The sequence below is a fragment of the Aythya marila genome (genome assembly GCF_965140915.1).
Source record: "Aythya marila genome assembly, chromosome: 2".
In the NCBI taxonomy this organism is placed as follows: Eukaryota; Metazoa; Chordata; class Aves; order Anseriformes; family Anatidae; genus Aythya; species Aythya marila.
The window spans coordinates 56,551,358-56,569,571 of NC_139043.1; the positions used below are offsets into that span (position 1 = coordinate 56,551,358).

At 33.7% G+C, this 18,214-nt stretch overlaps 1 protein-coding gene across 1 annotated transcript in view; it reads right to left on the minus strand.

The window, feature by feature from the left end:
* CNTNAP2 (contactin associated protein 2) overlaps positions 1–9,119 on the minus strand; it is a gene marked incomplete at both ends in the record, with an annotated part of 1,134,939 nt that extends 1,125,820 nt beyond the window's left edge. Inside the window, one exon of the mRNA XM_082753539.1 lies at positions 9,023–9,119. Coding sequence (XP_082609665.1) covers positions 9,023–9,119 — 97 coding nt within the window. The remainder of the gene's footprint in view (positions 1–9,022) is intronic.
* Between the last annotated feature and the right edge of the window lie 9,095 nt (positions 9,120–18,214).

An 18,214-nucleotide genomic window follows, 5' to 3' on the forward strand; every position in this document is an offset into this window, starting at 1 on the left:
AGCAGTGTATTTTTTGCATAATTATAAACTTTAATAAAAGTCCTTATAATTATATTCTAATAATCAGTTTTGGAAAAAATAAATCTTAACTTCTTTCAAAATATTTGAATATCTGATTTAATACTCCAGGATTATGACACAGCAATTAAGCAGTGAAGGAATTTTAGTTGAGTTGTTACCTTTGTACTTAGTTTTCACATATGGATGAATTAATCAGGAATCAAAGAAGACAATCTCCCTTAGTTTCAACCACAGCAAATCACTTGATATGGTGATGAATCAATAAAAATATCAGAGAAGTCAGTAGAGTCAGTTTACTGCTGGAGGGAAGAGTAGAGAGAGGATAGAGAGTGAGGAGTAAGATGATTAATAAAATGAGAAAGGAGTTACATGAACAATAGCAAATATAGTATAGAATAGAAGCAAAAGGGTGTATGGTGTGGTGATATGTGTTTTTTGGAAGAAGATTGAAACTGTAGTGGATACCACCTTGTGCCCATAGGAAACATATTTCTGACAGCCTAACCACACTGTGTAAGAAGCAGATAAGACATTCATCAAATATCTGCAGTGCTCAGTAACATAACTTTTTTTGGATGTAAAACTGAAGGAAAGCACTTTAGTGTATACCTTTCTGGACCTTGGGAGCATATATCCAGCAGAGACAGCCCTGTGCAGAATATGTTTCTGTCTCCATTTCTCACAGAAGCTTATTTGTCTCTTAATGCAGTGCAAGTGTTGTGGATTGGGAGACCTCTCACTCTATTTCTCCACATAAAGAAAACATGTTACTGTTATCATATGAGAAATAAATTTCACTTCAGTTCCTCATTTTTCAATGTGTTCCCTCCCCCCCTCCCAAAAAAAAAAAAAAAAAAAAAAAAGGTGGGAAGGAATGTATATACATTTTAATTTATTTATTTATTTTCCTTCGTTTTAATTTTCCCTCATCTTTGTAAAGATATTAGACCGTTTATCTAGATGCAGGTAACAGAAAATAAAAGGTACAAGCCCTTTTTTGTCTCAGTGACAGTCTGGGTAGAATCTAGTGGTAAAACTAAGGGATGTGATTGAAAACTGGGTCAAAAGGGTGTATATTAAAGTTTTTGTTTTTGGTTGATTGGTTGCTTTTGTTTTGTTGTTTTTTGTTTTGTTTTGTTTGTTGTTTTTTGTTTGTTTGTTTGTTTTTTCTAATTGTAAGGTTTTCCCCAACCACAACCTTGCTAATATTTCCATAAATGTAAATGGGAGTAAAATTACATCCCAATTTAACTGCATTTCAAAATATGTATCAATAACTATACAGCAGTGACATTTAAACACAACACGTATGACATGAAAACCTGAAATACATTGTAATTCCCTTGCCTGCTGTGTTGTATCCCAGTGCATTAAGCCTGTATACATATATGTTTAACTTTCCATTAGATATGACAGTAATTCTTCCTTTTCTCCTCTGGCAAATTTTCCCTCACAGACTTTCTGTTACCCTTTGTGGAAATGGACCCTTGCATGGTCTTAGGTCTACACGTCTTAGGTCCACCTATTCATCTTCTCATCTTCTCCTGTATCTCTGCCCTGTAAATTCCAGGTTTCCACTGGTGTCACAGTAAGTATCAGTGTACATATACAAGACTATTGAGCAATTGGAGACAGTCCAAGAATTCATCACTATTTAATCAATATAAAAATGAGCAGCGGCACACCTCTATATTTGAGGTAAAAATAATTCCAACATATGTAGAAATAGAGAAAGTAGACAGAAATGTAACATGCATAGCTGATTTTCCTTAGTAAATATTACAAAAATTTTGATACTATAGCAGTTTTACAAAATCATACAACATGTTTATATTACATTTAAATAGATACTATATTTCTACAGTAAAATGTTATTTCCCATTAAAATGAGACTTCATGTATTCTAAATAAATAACAAATATTCATCCTAAAATATCACATTCATTGTTGCCTAGAAAATTGTTTGGCTAGAGCTGTTCAGGTACTCCATGGCTACTAAAAACTATTTTTATCTGTTTATTTTATTCATGCATTTAAATTTGTAAAATAACATGTACTTTTACTGATACAAATGCAAAAACAGCAAAGAAGTCCCTAGTTTTGTTGAGTAGATCTTTTTTATTGTTTTATTTAAAACACATCTTTGGAGTGTGTACATATCTGGAAAAAAATAGAATAATAATAAAAGAAAAAGTAAATATTTTAAATCTTGTTAAATATTAACATCAAAATACAAACTGTAAGTTTAAATACGTCTTCTATCCCTCAGAAGGCTTAACATGACAATCTAACTTAAATGTCTGAATGAACCACCTCCACAGGAGATTGTAAAGCTAGTCACTAGACTAAAAAGTCACTAGACTTTTTGGGGAGTATGAAGAGGGTGTAAATATGAAAGTCAATATCCTTTTCTGCTCTGAATAATCAGTTATTCAAGCTTCAGGAACAAATATGAAATGTTCAGCTACTACAGTAGTGTATGAATACTGAGACAATTTCTTAGGCCTGAAAGATCTCAACTTTGTACAGTTGTCTGTAAAATTGCAATGCTACCAAATCCTAAATATGCATTATTTCTTTCTAAATGTCAGACATAGTCTTGGGAATGCTTTTATATCTATATCTTTTATCTATTCTATACCTTCAAAGCTGGAAGAGAAAATGGCTCAAAAGAATTGATTACTGATAACTGCAATTTCTAACACCATCAAATTTAGAAACTTAACATGTTCTTCAATTAGCTGGTGATCTCAGATTATTTACCTATATAATACCAATAAAGTAACTGAATAAATGATGTGTGATATACTTAAAATTAATATTGGTTCAAAGGCTGAAGTCTGAAGAACCTTTTAATATTTTCTAGTGTATTATGGACTGAATCATGAACTTTTCTCTGACAGAAAATGTTCTTGAAATCAGTGGCACAATTTCAATGTACTTCAGCAGGAGAAGACTGGAGCTAATAGACTGCACTCTTTGTTCTAGAGATGAAATTCTTGATCTTTCAAATAAATACCCCATGTTCACATTGATTCTGGAAGTCATGTCCTGATCATATTACCTCTTCCAAGCACTGTTATAATTCTTAATTTATTCTTTACAATTTTGATAACTAAGAAAAATGAAAATTCACTCAGTTTCATCTGATGAAAGAAACCGTTGCTACTCTATCACTCTATCTGAAGCAACTGAAATCATGCACGCATTTGCAAGTCTGTGTCTTTGCAGGTACAGGTAGTGGCGTACCTCAAGTTTTAACTATGTTTGAACTCTGAAATCAAATTTCTCAGAAGTAAATCAGCTTCTGCATATGTAGAAAAACAAAATGTAGGGTTAAGGAAAAAAAGCAAAAACAAAATCAAAACAAACAAACAAAAATAACCAAATATTAGAGCTTGTGCATAGTTTGTTATTGTATAAAAAATATTTCAAAACTTTAAATACTGCTATACTTGTTGAACATTGAACATGAGATCTGATGCTTAAAACATTTACAGATTCAAGTTGAAATACTCAAAGATTCCTACAGGAAAACACATTGTCCAGGAAAACGCAGACCTATAGTGAATGAGTTACCCAAGCAGATCTACAGCTCCTCATGACTGATTAATATATTAAATGTATAGAATTTCCTGCCACAATGGCATGAAGTGTTTTTTTTTTTTCAAATTTGTTAAAAGTACCTGAGCAGAGAAAGAGAGAGAGAATCATAAAATATTTATTATATCCCTGTGTAAGAAACAACTATTGTTCACAGAGACCAGTTTACAGTTTACAGTTTTTAACTACACTTTCAAACTTTCTTGCAGACTGAACCACTTACTGAAGCACTTTTGGGGTCTTATTCCATATTTTTGCACCTGAGTCTAAATAATAAACAAATTAAAACATAAGCAAATCAAAAGGAAACGAAGCAAAAACAAAAACTAAACCAACCAAACAAACCCACCACTTTTTAGTACAAATTTCAATGACATTTGCAATTGATTCAGTGCCCACTGACTACATCAAACTTTGAACCTGACTTTCACTATATAGATGAATGTGTGCAATCAGGCTGTGTGCAATGTTGCATAGTTAAAGACTCTTTTTGTTTTTTCAGCACTAATGTGGACTTTAGCTGCTATCACTAATTTGGAAATGACAGCAAACTACTTATTACTATTTCATTGCTACTTATTGCTATTTCATTCACATGTTGAGTTCTAGCAAAATTATATTCATTTAATAAACCCTGAACACTGTAACTCAGTTCTATGTTGTTAAAAATAAAAAAATATATATATTTTTTCCCTTTTGAATGTTAGCTTTATTATTTGGCAATGCCTAACATCTAAAAAAATATCATTTAATTATTCATGCAAATTTTTGTAGCTTAAAACATTCTAAAAGTAAGCATATGTTTAATGTTAAGAAATTGTATGGTCTTAAAATAAACTTAGGCATGTAGTTTAAAAACTTCATTTGTTTGTAAGTGCTTTAAGAAATAGGGATAGAAAAAAAAAAAAAAAAAAAAAAAAAAAAAGGAAACCTTAAACCTACATGAAAATACTTTGTTATATTTGAAATTAAGTTCTGTGGGATCTCTGATATAGCATCCAGACAACCAGGATCTAAGCTAATGCAAATATAACAGAAACACAGCTGGAATTCACCAGATTTCACATTATTTCACATTATAACTGAAAAATTAGCTGGAAGACAACTAATGTGAGTCTAACAAAATATATGACACCCAGCATATCTCCTTCCTTTTCTCCTCCTTCCCCCATCCCCCTACCCCCCATGTTAAAGCACCATAACCTGGAATTATAGATTCTCTACTCTAATTCTAAATATTTCAAGACTCCTGAACTACTGCTGCTGTACAGTCCAGTGCCACACATTGCTCTTTCAAAAGGGACATTACACAATCTTTTAGTACTTTTTTCATCTATGCAGGCTATTAATTATTAAGCTCACTTACCCTTGTCTATTAATAGACAAGGAAATTCTGCATGAAGTGCATCCAAACCTAAAAGATTTTTGCTTTTCCACAATCTTAATGATCATTATACATGTCCATCATTTAGTTTGTACATCAATTATTGTAGGACAGGGTTGAACGTCAACTTCAGCAGTGATATGGAACTTACTGCAAATGTATTAATAATAATATCAGAACTCTAGTTTTAGTAGTTCTACATTACACTTAAAAAGACACAACCAAAACAACAACTGCAAAAACAAGAAAAAAAAAAAGCCATAAAAGAATTTTTTTTTTTTGTATTGGTTTCATGAGAATCAGAGAACCCAGTTTTAAATCCCCTTAGCATGTTATTTAAGAACAGTATACCATTTAAAGTTATTCTATTGATAGTGTTATTTTTATCATTCCATTTTTAAGCCATGTAAAACACTATAAAACATGAAATTTGTATTTTCTATGTTACTTTTTATCTTGTGATGACCTCTCCTGGTTGAGCTGTTCATTAGCCTTGATTCCAGAAGTTAAAAGTGATTTGATTCCTCTGTGCTTATTCCAAAAATAAAATAAAATAAATAATAATAATAAAGCCACATAAAATATTGCTAAAGCATGAAAAAATATGCTAATAACATTTATAATAAAATCTATGTGTGATATTGTATCGGTGTATGTTCTGTACTACAAAATGGAATTTCAACACCCACTTCATCTGGAGATAAAACTGAATGAGATACAAAGCTTTCAAAATGATCATTTCTGAATCAGCATTACTGAAAGACATCATTTTAATGACAGTGATAGATTTACTGACATTGGAAAGTAAACACAAATTTGAGATGCAATATATTAACATAAGTGATGTATGATTCTATTCTTTTTGAAAACTATAGCTTTTTCTCTGTAAGCATAGACTGTAAGAAAATGAGTAACAAGCTCATAAATAAAGATTAATAATTGACTGTACTCCATGAATCTTGTATATGTTCTAAAAAAAAATATTGTAAGTGCTTTTTACTGTTGTTAATTATGTCAAACTCAAAACATTAAGTAGTAGTACAGGAGAAAATAAAAACTTGGTTGCAAATCAGTTGTAAGTGAAAGTTGCATTTCATAATATTTTTAAACCTTTCAGAAGTATTCCCAATATGATGCTCAAAATCAACTGATGGCAAAATAAACAAAGAAGCATAAGTTATGATTTAAACATAAATAAATAAATAAATAAATAAATAAATAAACAAACTAAGTGCATTGTCTTGTCAAGGAAGGAGGAGAAAAAAATCACTAATGGCATTCACAATCAATTGCATACAAAGTGTCAAACAAACCAAGAACATACAGCACAGTGATCCCTTTGTATATCAAAGTGTGCAACAGAATAACTAGTTAAGTAGTGCACCAAAACACTGTGACACAGAACATGAGTTCCTGCAGTGGTACCCTATCATTTTTTATCTTCACAAAAATTCTAAGTATTTGCATACTCTTTTTTCTAATTATGAGATTGACGTATGCTTCTAGATAAATTTCTATTTCCAGTAAATAAATCTAATTCCATTTCACTTTCAGAAATGAGTCAGAAATGAAATGTTATAGACTACATTAGGAGTGTACTGTATGTGGTTTTGGAAAGTGAATTGTTATATAGAAATCCTTGAATATATGGAAAAAATCTTAAAGATGGAAATGTATTTAAGTAATTTTTTTAATTAATATTACATATAACTTCTATTCATGGAATTTCTGGTTATAGTAATGTTGCTGCTACCATTTGTTTCTCACCAAACTTCTTTCAAAAGTTAATCTTTTTTTTTTGATTGTTTGTTTTTGATTCAGTAATCAGATAACATGCTGTTGGCCATTTTCAAGTTAAACTACAGTCATTAGCTACTGAATGACAAGAAAAAAAAGTATCTCAGAAATGTGTTAGGAAAGAAGAGAAGAGAAGAGAAGAGAAGAGAAGAGAAGAGAAGAGAAGAGAAGAGAAGAGAAGAGAAGAGAAGAGAAGAGAAGAGAAGAGAAGAGAAGAGAAGAGAAGAGAAGAGAAGAGAAGAGAAGAGAAGAGAAGAGAAGAGAAGAGAAGAGAAGAGAAGAGAAGAGAAGAGAAGAGAAGAGAAGAGAAGAGAAGAGAAGAGAAGAGAAGAGGAGAAGAAAAGAGAAGAGAAGAGAAGAGAAGAGAAGAGAAGAGAAGAGAAGAGAAGAGAAGAGAAGAGAAGAGAAGAGAAGAGAAGAGAAGAGAAGAGAAGAGAAGAGAAGAGAAGAAAAGAAAAGAAAAGAAAAGAAAAGAAAAGAAAAGAAAAGAAAAGAAAAGAAAAGAAAAGAAAAGAAAAGAAAAGAAAAGAAAAGAAAAGAAAAGAAATAAATTTATTCTCCAAGGACAGATTTCTGATAAGCTAAATCATTTTTTTTCTTTTATATTTTATATTATATATATATTTTATTTTCTTTCTGTTATGCAGAGACTGAAACAGATTTATATGTTTATAAAGAAAAGATATTTAGAAGAAAGCGTAGATGGCTAGTGAAGACTAAGCAGTAAACTTTAGGGTCGATATATCTCCGAAATGAAACGTAAATAAATAAATAACAGAACATCCTACGGCCTCTGAGAGTAAGAAAAAATGCAGGCAAGGCTATACATTTTCTATTGGCATATAAATAATTATTTAAAAGGTAGGAGAATATTTCCTGGAAATATTTCCTGGAGAAATAATACTATTTTATTTTTCTGTAGGTACCAGGTGATAACAGATAGAAACAGACTGAGAAAGTATAACAATGCTCCAGTTCACTAGTCATTGCATGTTCATTCCCATTTCCAAGCAAACAAATAGATAAACAGGCATAACGATCCATATACATCCCTATGCAGTATATACATTACATTCTAAGGCAATCCTATGCTTGGTCAGTAAACTCAGTAAACTCAGCCCAGAATCATACACACACAGTTACAACACATCCATATGTAACATCTCAGCACTTTCCTTTCCTCTACAAACAGTAGAGAAAGTCAACAGTATTGTCTATTTTTGATGGGTCTATGAAAATATAATACTTCATTTTAGTATTCATTTCAAAAATGGCAAATGGCAAATGCTTTATGTGGTCTGAAGAGAAACAACTAAATACTTAATACTGACATCTACCTGCAAATGCTTTGCTGGAAACTACAGTTGAGAGCAGTGTTAAAGGCTTGATCTAACACCCATTGAAATCAACGAGTTCACTGTCATTTTTTACACTGTTAGCAGAACTGGGTCCTGTATAAGTACTCTGCTTTAATCCAGTTAAAATTCATCAGTGAATATGTGATCATTTTTCTACTACTTCTGCCTTCCTAGGAGGGCATTTGTTGATCTCCTCTAAAACACCTTTGCTTATTTTATTATGGGAAGCAAAACTTCACTCTGTAAAATCTGTTCTGACTCAGTTCCTTCTCATCAACTTGTCATCATTCTTTCCTCTTCAAATGAGACAACATTTTCTCTTGTTGGTCATTGATAAAACAGTTATGGAAACTGCCCGTCTCCTATTTACCCTCACAAAATTGTGGAAGCAAAGTACTTACAAATGCAAATTGCATACTTTCTGAGGAACATAGGGAAAACAAAATCAAAAACCACACACACACATACACATACACACACAAAAACCAACCAACCAACCAAAAAAAAAAAAAAAAACAAACAAAAAAAACTAACAAAAAACAACCCCAAACTTTGAACAGCTTGTATATGATTCCTCTCCTTTTCTGACTCCATTGCAGAACCAGGACTATATCATAAAGCAGGTCTTTCAACTTTCCTCACCAGCTACCACTAAAACCATCTACAGTAAGAAAGATCAGATGAGAGCATTGAGAACAAGTATCAAACCTCAGAGCACACATACACAGGAAAATACACAGAAAATCCAACACAAGATTCTAACCAAATAAAAAATTATCAGCCTCCCAGAGTTATGGGAATTCCCCCTGGCTTGTTGCAGTGCTGAAATTGTGCATGCTTCTTAGAAAAGGGTACTTACGAGATGCAGGCAAAGCAGTCCTGGCTTTGCAGCTAATGCTGCTGAAAATCCAGAGGAAGAGAGCTGCCCTGCAGCCAGATCGGGTAACCACAACCATCCTTCACTTCCTGGCTCCCTGTACTCCAAATGCCAGCCGCAGAAGACCTGCTGTTCTCCACTTTGGCCCCTTCTCTCTCTCCCCTTCCTTTTCTCGGAGGAGTTGGCACGGAGGTAAAGGGGGCAGGGCTTTACCTTGGGGTAGAAGCCAAACGCCCTCTTCGTCTGCTGTCTCGGGGTTTGCAGCAGTAGAATAAGTCGCTGTACTTTTCTTTCTCTTATTTATCTGTGTTTCTGTGTGTGTGCCTCCTCAGACGAAGGAAAAAAAAAAAAAAAAAAAAAAAAAAGCCACGAAGTATCAAATAACAAGATTTGTTGGAGAATAAAAAAAGCAATTCCCCAAAAGATGTGGGGATGGTAGGGGGGTGGGGGGGAGGGGGGAGGAGGTAAAGGGAGATGGAGATGAAAGGAATGGAGAAAGGAGTAAAGAGCTATTGGTGCTGCTAATGCTGCTGTTGATGCTTCCACTGCAGCTGAGCCCTTCTTCCTGCACAGAGCAGCGCTGCTGAGAGAAGCTCGCAATAACCTCCCAGTTCAGATATATATACACAGTGTACACGCACACACAGCCGGGGAGCCAAACACACACTCACACAGGAACAGGGAGAGGGGAGAGGGAGAGAGAGAGAGGCAGAGACACTCCCGCAGCATAGAAGCAGGCTCAGAGCCTCTCTCCTCATGCATTCATCATTTTCCAGCAGGAGGAAACGCTGTCACCAGAAGCAGCAGCCTCCCCCCGCCACGCCAAAAAAAAAAAAAAAAAAAAAAAAAAAAAAAAAAAAAAGAGGAGCAGAAGGGAAAATCTCTCTCCTAGCGCTGCCCTCCCCTTCCCTCCTCTTCCTCCAGCTCCTCCCTCTTCCTCTGTGCCCCTCCGGCCTCCAGGACCCTCCTCGTCCTCCGCCGCCTGGTTCAGAGCCGAGGAGGGTGGCGGGGTCTGAGGCCGAGCCTCGGGGAGGTGGCCCCGGGGCCTCTGTCCGCGGTGCTGAAGCTGGGCGCCCGCGGAAGCCCCTGCCCCTCGCTCTCTTCGGGGCCTGCTGCTGCCTCTCTCCCCGCACCCCGAGGTGGCAGCGGCTCCCCGAGCTCCAGCCTGCCGGGATCCGAGCCAGGCCGGCAGCAGGCAAGTCCTCCGGGCGGTCCTAGTTGTGGGGGGCCGAGCACCATCCCGCTGCCTGCAGAGAGCTGGGGCTGGAGGAGCCGCTGATGCAGATGTTTTTGTTCGGTAATTAATTCTCACTCGGAGAATGAGCCAGGAAGCAAGCTGCATTAAAGTATCATTATGGTTTTCACCTACCAGACGTGACTGAGCCAACCTGGCTATTATGGTTTACGGGTTTTACAAGTCTGACTTCTCTTTTTCATCCCTCCACATCCCTCTTGCCATTGCCCTCAAACAGACTGAACTAAAAGTTATTGCTCACCAGATACGGTAGAATAATGAGGGTGGGGAGTTATTCATGGATTATTTATTCTACAATCAATGAGGCAAAGAAAAATGAAAACAATTATTTCTCAGGTGTTATATAGAGAAGGCTGAGAAATGGAGAGGCATAATTTCTTTAGAGGTGCCCCAAAGCAGGCATAAATTATTTTCAGTGACTAATACACATGCTGTTAACAAGTATCTGCTGTTATTTAGTGAATATGATGAAGTGGTGAAGATTGTTTATAAGATGAGATTTTTCAGAAGGGCCTTGGGATATTAGGATCCTCAATCCTATTGCTTTTCAGTGGGAGTACACCATGTATCTTTTAGGTCACTTTGAAAACTCATCCACATATAATATGTGATATCCCAGGAGAGCTGTGGCCTAGAGGTTTAAGGCACAGGGCAGAGCTTAAGTGCCAGTCCAGGGGAAAAGTGGTTCTGTAATCTTGTCCAACTGCTGTTACATTTCCTCCTTGACCCTTTCCTTCTCATATCCAAATCATTATGTAGTGTTAATATACTTCTATTTTGAATGCTTTCAGAGAAATATTGACAATATATATGTTGCAAATATGGAATGAGAAAGTTCACTATTAATATTAAACGTTATTATATTTACCTGTGTTTTTGAAAGAATGCATATTCCTGTAGAGATTTTGTTACCTCTTTTCTGCTTCAGCCTGAGCCTTCAGCCTTGCCCTTCCCATTCCTTATATCCACAGACACATTTTGTTGTTTAGGATAGCTAAGTTCCAGTGGAATTAACTAAGAACCAAGTATCAAGCAATGCCATTGAACTAATTCAAACTTACCTCCTTTCTCAACGTCTTTCTTTTCAGCACCTTCTATTCTCATCCTGCTCTAGAACCCACAATTTTCCAAATTTTATTTTCCATTCCAAATTTTCCAACCTACATTTTGTGTTCTTTAGATACATCAGAAGAAGTGGTGCTTACATACTATCAGATTCAATGCATTCATGGAAAATAGAATATATCATGGAAAAAAAAAAAAACAACTTCTGACTATGACATGCAAAAAAATCACATAACTTTCATCCTGAGATCCTTCAACCTTTTCAATGTTCATTGGCCTTATTCACCTGACTAAGTAACAAAGAACTTCTCTGAGTAAAGATTTAAAAGCTCAGTTGATCATTTTGTAACCTCAATTTCTGTTTTTCAAAGTATTTCAAACAAGAATAACAAAACATAGTATTTATTTCTTTGTTTGTTTTTCTTTATATGTTTTTGTATTTTCACATCACCCATTTATGAAGTCCTCCACTGGACAAAAATTTGTCTTGAATTGAATTGTTCAGACTTTACAGTTCTTTAGCATATGATAACTTGGTGTTTCAAAACCTTTCTCAAGTTGTTCACAAGAAGGAACACAAAATCTTATAAAGGCTGAGACAAGTAATTCAAAACAGGAAGAGTCAGCAGATTGATTGATGAATATCTCAACAGTGGTGATAGTAGAAAGTTTCCTTGTGGTTTGAGACGGAAGAAATGGCACAGATTATTGCATTTTTTTTTCCCAACCTCAGAATAGGATCAGTTCTTAAACACTACATAAAATATTTAAACTCAAAAGCAATGAGTTTTGCAAGGGTAATGCAATTATTTTTAATATAACCACAACTGGGGCCTGCAAAATGATTATCTTTGACAGATTCTGTCATCAAAAAAAAATTATTTATATATATATAAATATATATATATATATAAGGATATATATATATATATATATATATATAAGGATATATATATATATATAAGGATATATATATATATATATATATATATATATATATATATATATATATCCTTACAAAGATCTTCAGGCATTTTTAGGCCTATAAAATAAGCTAAACATCATACATATACTTATATGATTATTTTTTTCTCCCCCCCAGAGGATTTTTTTGAAATATAACTATATATGATTCAACAAATCCAAGTTGAATATATTAACCTTTGAAATGAAAACATGCTCAAATTGTGTTAGGGCACAATATGAAGTTATTAGATACTTCTCTCTTCTACTCTTCCTTCTAACCTTTCCTTTCCAGACTTGTAAATGTGAGAATGTTTCTAAGCAATCATTGAGATACTCCTGCAGCCTGGCCTGGACACCGGCAAGATTTAACACCCATGTTCTGCAACAGACAAATTCCTGCAACATGGGACAATATAGGTTATGAAAATTTCCTAGAAACTGATACAGACACACCAGCCAAGACTTGCTAAGGAGGGGCTGCCAGCAAAGATATCCACATAAGAAAATTAATCTTATTTATTTATTTTCAAATGAACATTCCCAAGTTCGTAGAAGCCAGGGGAGATATCTCACTCTACAGATGAAAACTTCCTGACAATCAGTAAGACACTAAAGAGTTAAAAGACTCCAGTTTTTGAAGACATACCCAAATTTTATTGAGCTTAATGGAAATTATGCACACATATTGATGAATAAATAGATCATTCTGAATTTACTATGGCTGTCAAGTATTGTCTGCTAAGTGAAATTCATCCTGGACAGAGTTATATTTACAGTATGTGAATGTCAAGAAAAAAAAAAATGTCAGAAAGCAAGAAAGAATAATTAAGGATTTCAAACTTGAGTGAGAACCAATAGCATCCTATAAAGGATGCTATCAGCTGGGGCCAAAGAAGAAAAAGATTCAATACGAAGAAGAAAATCTCTGAACTGAAACTTCTGAATTAATTTTAGAAAATAAAAGCTATGTTTATTTATTCCTAAAAATCACCATTTAAACTTATTTTTCCTTTTACATTTTTGGTTTCTTCTTGAAAGTCAGAACCTCTTGAAAGTCAGAACTCTAAAAACTATCCATAGTGAAATTTCCATCCAAGTCTCTAGGTTGGTAGATACGAGGACTTCACACAGGAAAGACAAACATTTCAAGTTGTGACCAAACAAGACTTTATGATCATATTTATAGAGGTAAAAACCCTATAATGGGCATTTTTATTACTGAGGGAATTATTTTGTTTATTAATAATGTGTTTGTATACTGGGACTGGTTAGAAACATGGATCTTCCTCGAAGGGAGAAGTATGGCACTCGAATGACACCTGCCTGTGAGAACTTCTAAAGACCTGAAGACAATATTTATTTTCTTGCAGTTTAATGAAAGAAAGTCTCTCTTAACCTTCTTAATATAGCTTAAAATGAAGGTGAGAATATATTAGCAGAAACTCTTTAGCTAGAAGCATTAGCTACTAACTTCATGAAGCTAAAAATAATTTGAAGGGAATTAATTTTGGAACGACCACCATTGTTTTGTTGTAGTTGAATTAAAACAAACAAGCAAATTAAAAAAAAAAAAAAAAAAAAAAAAGTTTAAATATAGGTAATCATAACAAAATATTATTGTATTTCTTCTTTGCATGCTTTGTGAATTTTTAAAAGGTATGTTAAACTCTCAAAATGTTTAATATCTCAATATTAAAAATGCTTACCCAGACTCTCATTTATGCTTCAAGAGAATCTGAAGGTGCTCAGAACTTTTCAGCTTCATGCCACATCTCCTGTAGTCTAAACATTCTCAAGACATCATCTACCTTTAGAAATTTATTTTGGGATATCTTGGTCTATATAACTCTATACTACATAATTTAAAAATTTGACAACCAATAAATAATAATAATAATTTAAAAACTAAATAAAAAAGCTGTCATATATCTCAAACATATACTAGACTGGAATCTGCAATTTATAAAAGTGCATTGCAATGAGGTATCAACCCATAAAACAGGTTTTATAGAGAAATGTATCTAAAAATACACTGTAAATGGTCATTTAAAAAAATCTACATTGAAATAATCTTTCATTAATATAGCTTAAAATATACTTCAGAGGCAATTCTTGAATGCACAGGAGATCTCTGTAGAAAAAAAAATAAAATAAAAAAGGTGTACACAAACTGAATTAGAGTAATATCAAAAACTATTGCAATTATATTGGAAATTCTAATCACTATTAAAGAAGAAATTGAAATCAGTCTGTTACATTTTCTTCTGCTGTTGGCGGAAAAAAAAAAAAAAACATTTCACTAATGCATAGTCTGCAAGGTAAATGTCAGAGAAGAGTCTATCAGGTCTTCTTATACTGCCGTTTTTGTTTGGATGAGGATTCCACATGGCTTGAAGACTTTTGCAGAACAAGTACACTGCTGAATGCAGTAAATACTTCCACAGCAAAGTAATATTAGGTATTGATGTATTTTTACCAATATTTTAATGTAAATTAACAGCAGGAAACAAGGAAAAAAGATGGCATAATCTTTTAGATTGAGATGGCATAATCAGAAAGCTTGCTTTCTGTAAATTGACAGTGATCTACAGTCCATATCTTGGGAATTTCTTTGGTAAAAGTTTCAGAAATAATTCGCAACTTGTAGATGTAAACTACCATTTTACTTTAAATAATTTGTGACACCGAGGATATAGCTTCATTATCTACTCAATACATATTTAACAGATTGGAAGAGGTTAGCAGAGTAATGCAGTAAAGTTATTGAAGCATTTAAGCATTCTGAGTAAATATATATTTGCTTCCCTATTATTGCCTGCATCATTCAGTCTCAATTACCCCACTAATAAACTATAGTTATCTTCAGTTCCTATTACATATGGCATATGGATACATGATAATAAAAGTAGTTTAAAATATTACCATTTTCTCTACCTTATAATGTTAGGAGTATCCAGAGTCCTCTTGAACTGTGTTATAAATTCTTTCATAGAGTTGATTGTGGTAAGTTACTTTGTGTTATAGCAAAATTTGAAGCTCCAGTAATTCTCCATTATGCCTTCTGGACTGACTTTTATTAATGATCTACAGTGCACCTACTACAGAGCAGGGCATCAATAATGACTGGAGATTCTGCACATTGCTTTAATATGATTACACTTAAAAGATAAATACATACCATTTTGCCTGTCTAAACATTGGCCTGTCAGATAATTTCCTATTCAGCTCCTATATTTCTCCTTTTTTTCCCCTTTCTTCTAGGTTTCTGATTTCTAACAAATACAGACTTTAAATGCAGACTCAATGGTGGCATTAAGAACACCAACTATGTAAAGACTGGCAACATTTTTAAAACTGAAAGCATTAGATGAGCTTTAAGCTAACTTCAGGAAATCACTGGACATGGCTATGCAAGCAGAATAACTTTTGGGGCTTTGGGGGAGTTTCTGATCTGCCCATGACCTCCAGCCAAGCCTCTCAGTCCAAACAGATCAGATCAGCCTAAAGCTCACAATGAAGCTATTGTATCACAGGCGTTGAATAATATTCCCATTTACCAGTTGGAGGTTTTCATTAGAGCCACTAGCCCTCCTACTTCTTTAAACTCAAAAACAGACAGTATAAGTTTTTGTTGAACTGAGCAGATTGAGAGTTCACTGGTGTGGTGGTCTGAAAATTCACAATTTATTTCATGGTCTTATTGATATAAGTTCTTTGATGTAGTAGTTATATCCTGAAAAAAAAAAAAAAAAAAAGGTAACTTACCCATTCTTTGTCCAGAGTAGTTGCCAGTGCAGTCAGCCTGACGATCACTTAGGGAAAATGGTCAGCAGGCTGTAGCAGCATTTAATAAAATCATACAGGTACATACATCATACACGAAAAAAAAAATAATATTGTGAGCACAAATAATTGCTCAGAGAGTCTAGGTAGCCAATTTGAAAGCAGTGATGAATCAGAGAGTGAAATTAATTCTTTACATAGAAATAGGAAAAAAGTGATTAGTAGTAACAAGAGAATAATGTCAAAGTACAAACTTCTGCATGGTGCATGACTGCATCATTATATTTTTGTTGTTGTTTTTTCTGTTCTTCCTTCTTCATTGACATGCCAAAAGCAAATGAGTAGTCTTGATAGGAGGCAAACAATGTGAAAAAAATCTCTGATATGCTGCATCTGTCACCAACTTTAATGACACACAACTTCTTAAAATTTGATAGTGTAGAGGCCTTTCATAAAGATCATTTCAGCTTAATTTGTAAGAAGCCGTGATTTTCATATTTCTAGATTTTAATCTGTACATTGCAAAACAGCCTACATTTACTGTACAGTGTTAGGAAACATCTAATCAAAGATGTGATTTAAAATTCTTTTCTGCAAAAAATAATTTTCTAAACTATTGAAATAGTTTAAACTATTGAAATAGTTCAATGCAATGAACCTGCTACACAACTGTAGGAGAGGTGCAGCTAGACTGTTCGTATACACTAGATATTTAGAGAGAGTAGAGAGAGAACAGCAAATCTCTTCGTGATGACTTTTTTGCAACAGCCACAATGAACTATGAATTTGTCATCCATCTTGTGGAAAAAAAAAAAAAAGACAAAAAAAAAAAAAAAGTGTACATTTCCTCTAGCTGGACAACAGAAAGCTTGTTAACTGAGGAAAGAATGTTTATTTGAAACCCACAAAGTGATCTGAAATGAAAGACTGCAGAAAAGTGAATGAGCCCATCAAGAGGTTCCCTCTTTTACATGTCAGAGTCTTCAGTACCAGCTCACCATATGGTTCTATTATCCCCCAAAGAACAGGATATATATGTACATGTACCACACACTCAGACAAACAAATGTATAATGTTCTGTGTGCATTTAATGCATTAAAGTAAATGCAAATATGTGCTACAATATGACATGCTTATTAGAATACGTAATGGATAATCTTCAACCATAGAAAAACAAGACTGAGGATGTCCATCCAAGTCATATCAATTACCTAGATTTATTTTCCAAGATAAAGTCCCTTTTCTGCTCAAACACAATTCCTTTTCCCAATATTTATGAAATACAGGATGACTTGGAGACACTTCTGTGATGTATGGCTAGATAAAATCACTTGGCTTTCAGAACCTTTACGTGTTATTATTTTTTTAATAACATACATGAAAAAAAATATATACATATTTGGTAAAAGACTGATAATTCTTAATCTTATTTCACTTTTTAGTTGTAAATTACAAAACAGTAGAATTAGAGCAGACAGAAGCCCTACTATTATAAGTTTTTAGCTGTAATTGCATTAGCAGTAAGAAGTGTTTAGACTGTTGTATGTTACCTACTGGAATGTGGCATGTAATGAATGAAAAATAAATTATTCTTCATAGAGTCCAAAATTTTCAAAATATCAATAATTAAATATTAATAGATGATTAATATGAAAAATGTATTAAAATATATCAATATAAAATAATAATAAAATAAATAGCAACAATATAATAATAAAATATTTTTATCATGATATGAAATAAATAATAATAATTAAGTATTTATTAATCTCCCCAATTAGGTAAATATATATTATATCCGTGTATAGAAAAAGCACAAAAATCTGAGCGTGGTGTCCAATGTCACAAATATTCCAAATGTTGCAAACAAGATCCACCGACTCTGAGATCAAAATCTAGTCTTAAAGCCAGGTGGAAGAATCAGGGAAAGATCTGCCTCTTGCGCTGTAGTTACCCTATCAGGGCAAGTGAACTGAAAGTGCTGAAATAGTACCTTTATGAAAATGGTAGTCAGTATGAAGGATTTAATCATCAGAAAGTCAGTCTAAGAGAAAAAGTCAGAAGAATCTAAGCAACGAGTATTTTAAAGGCAGTCAAAGGAACG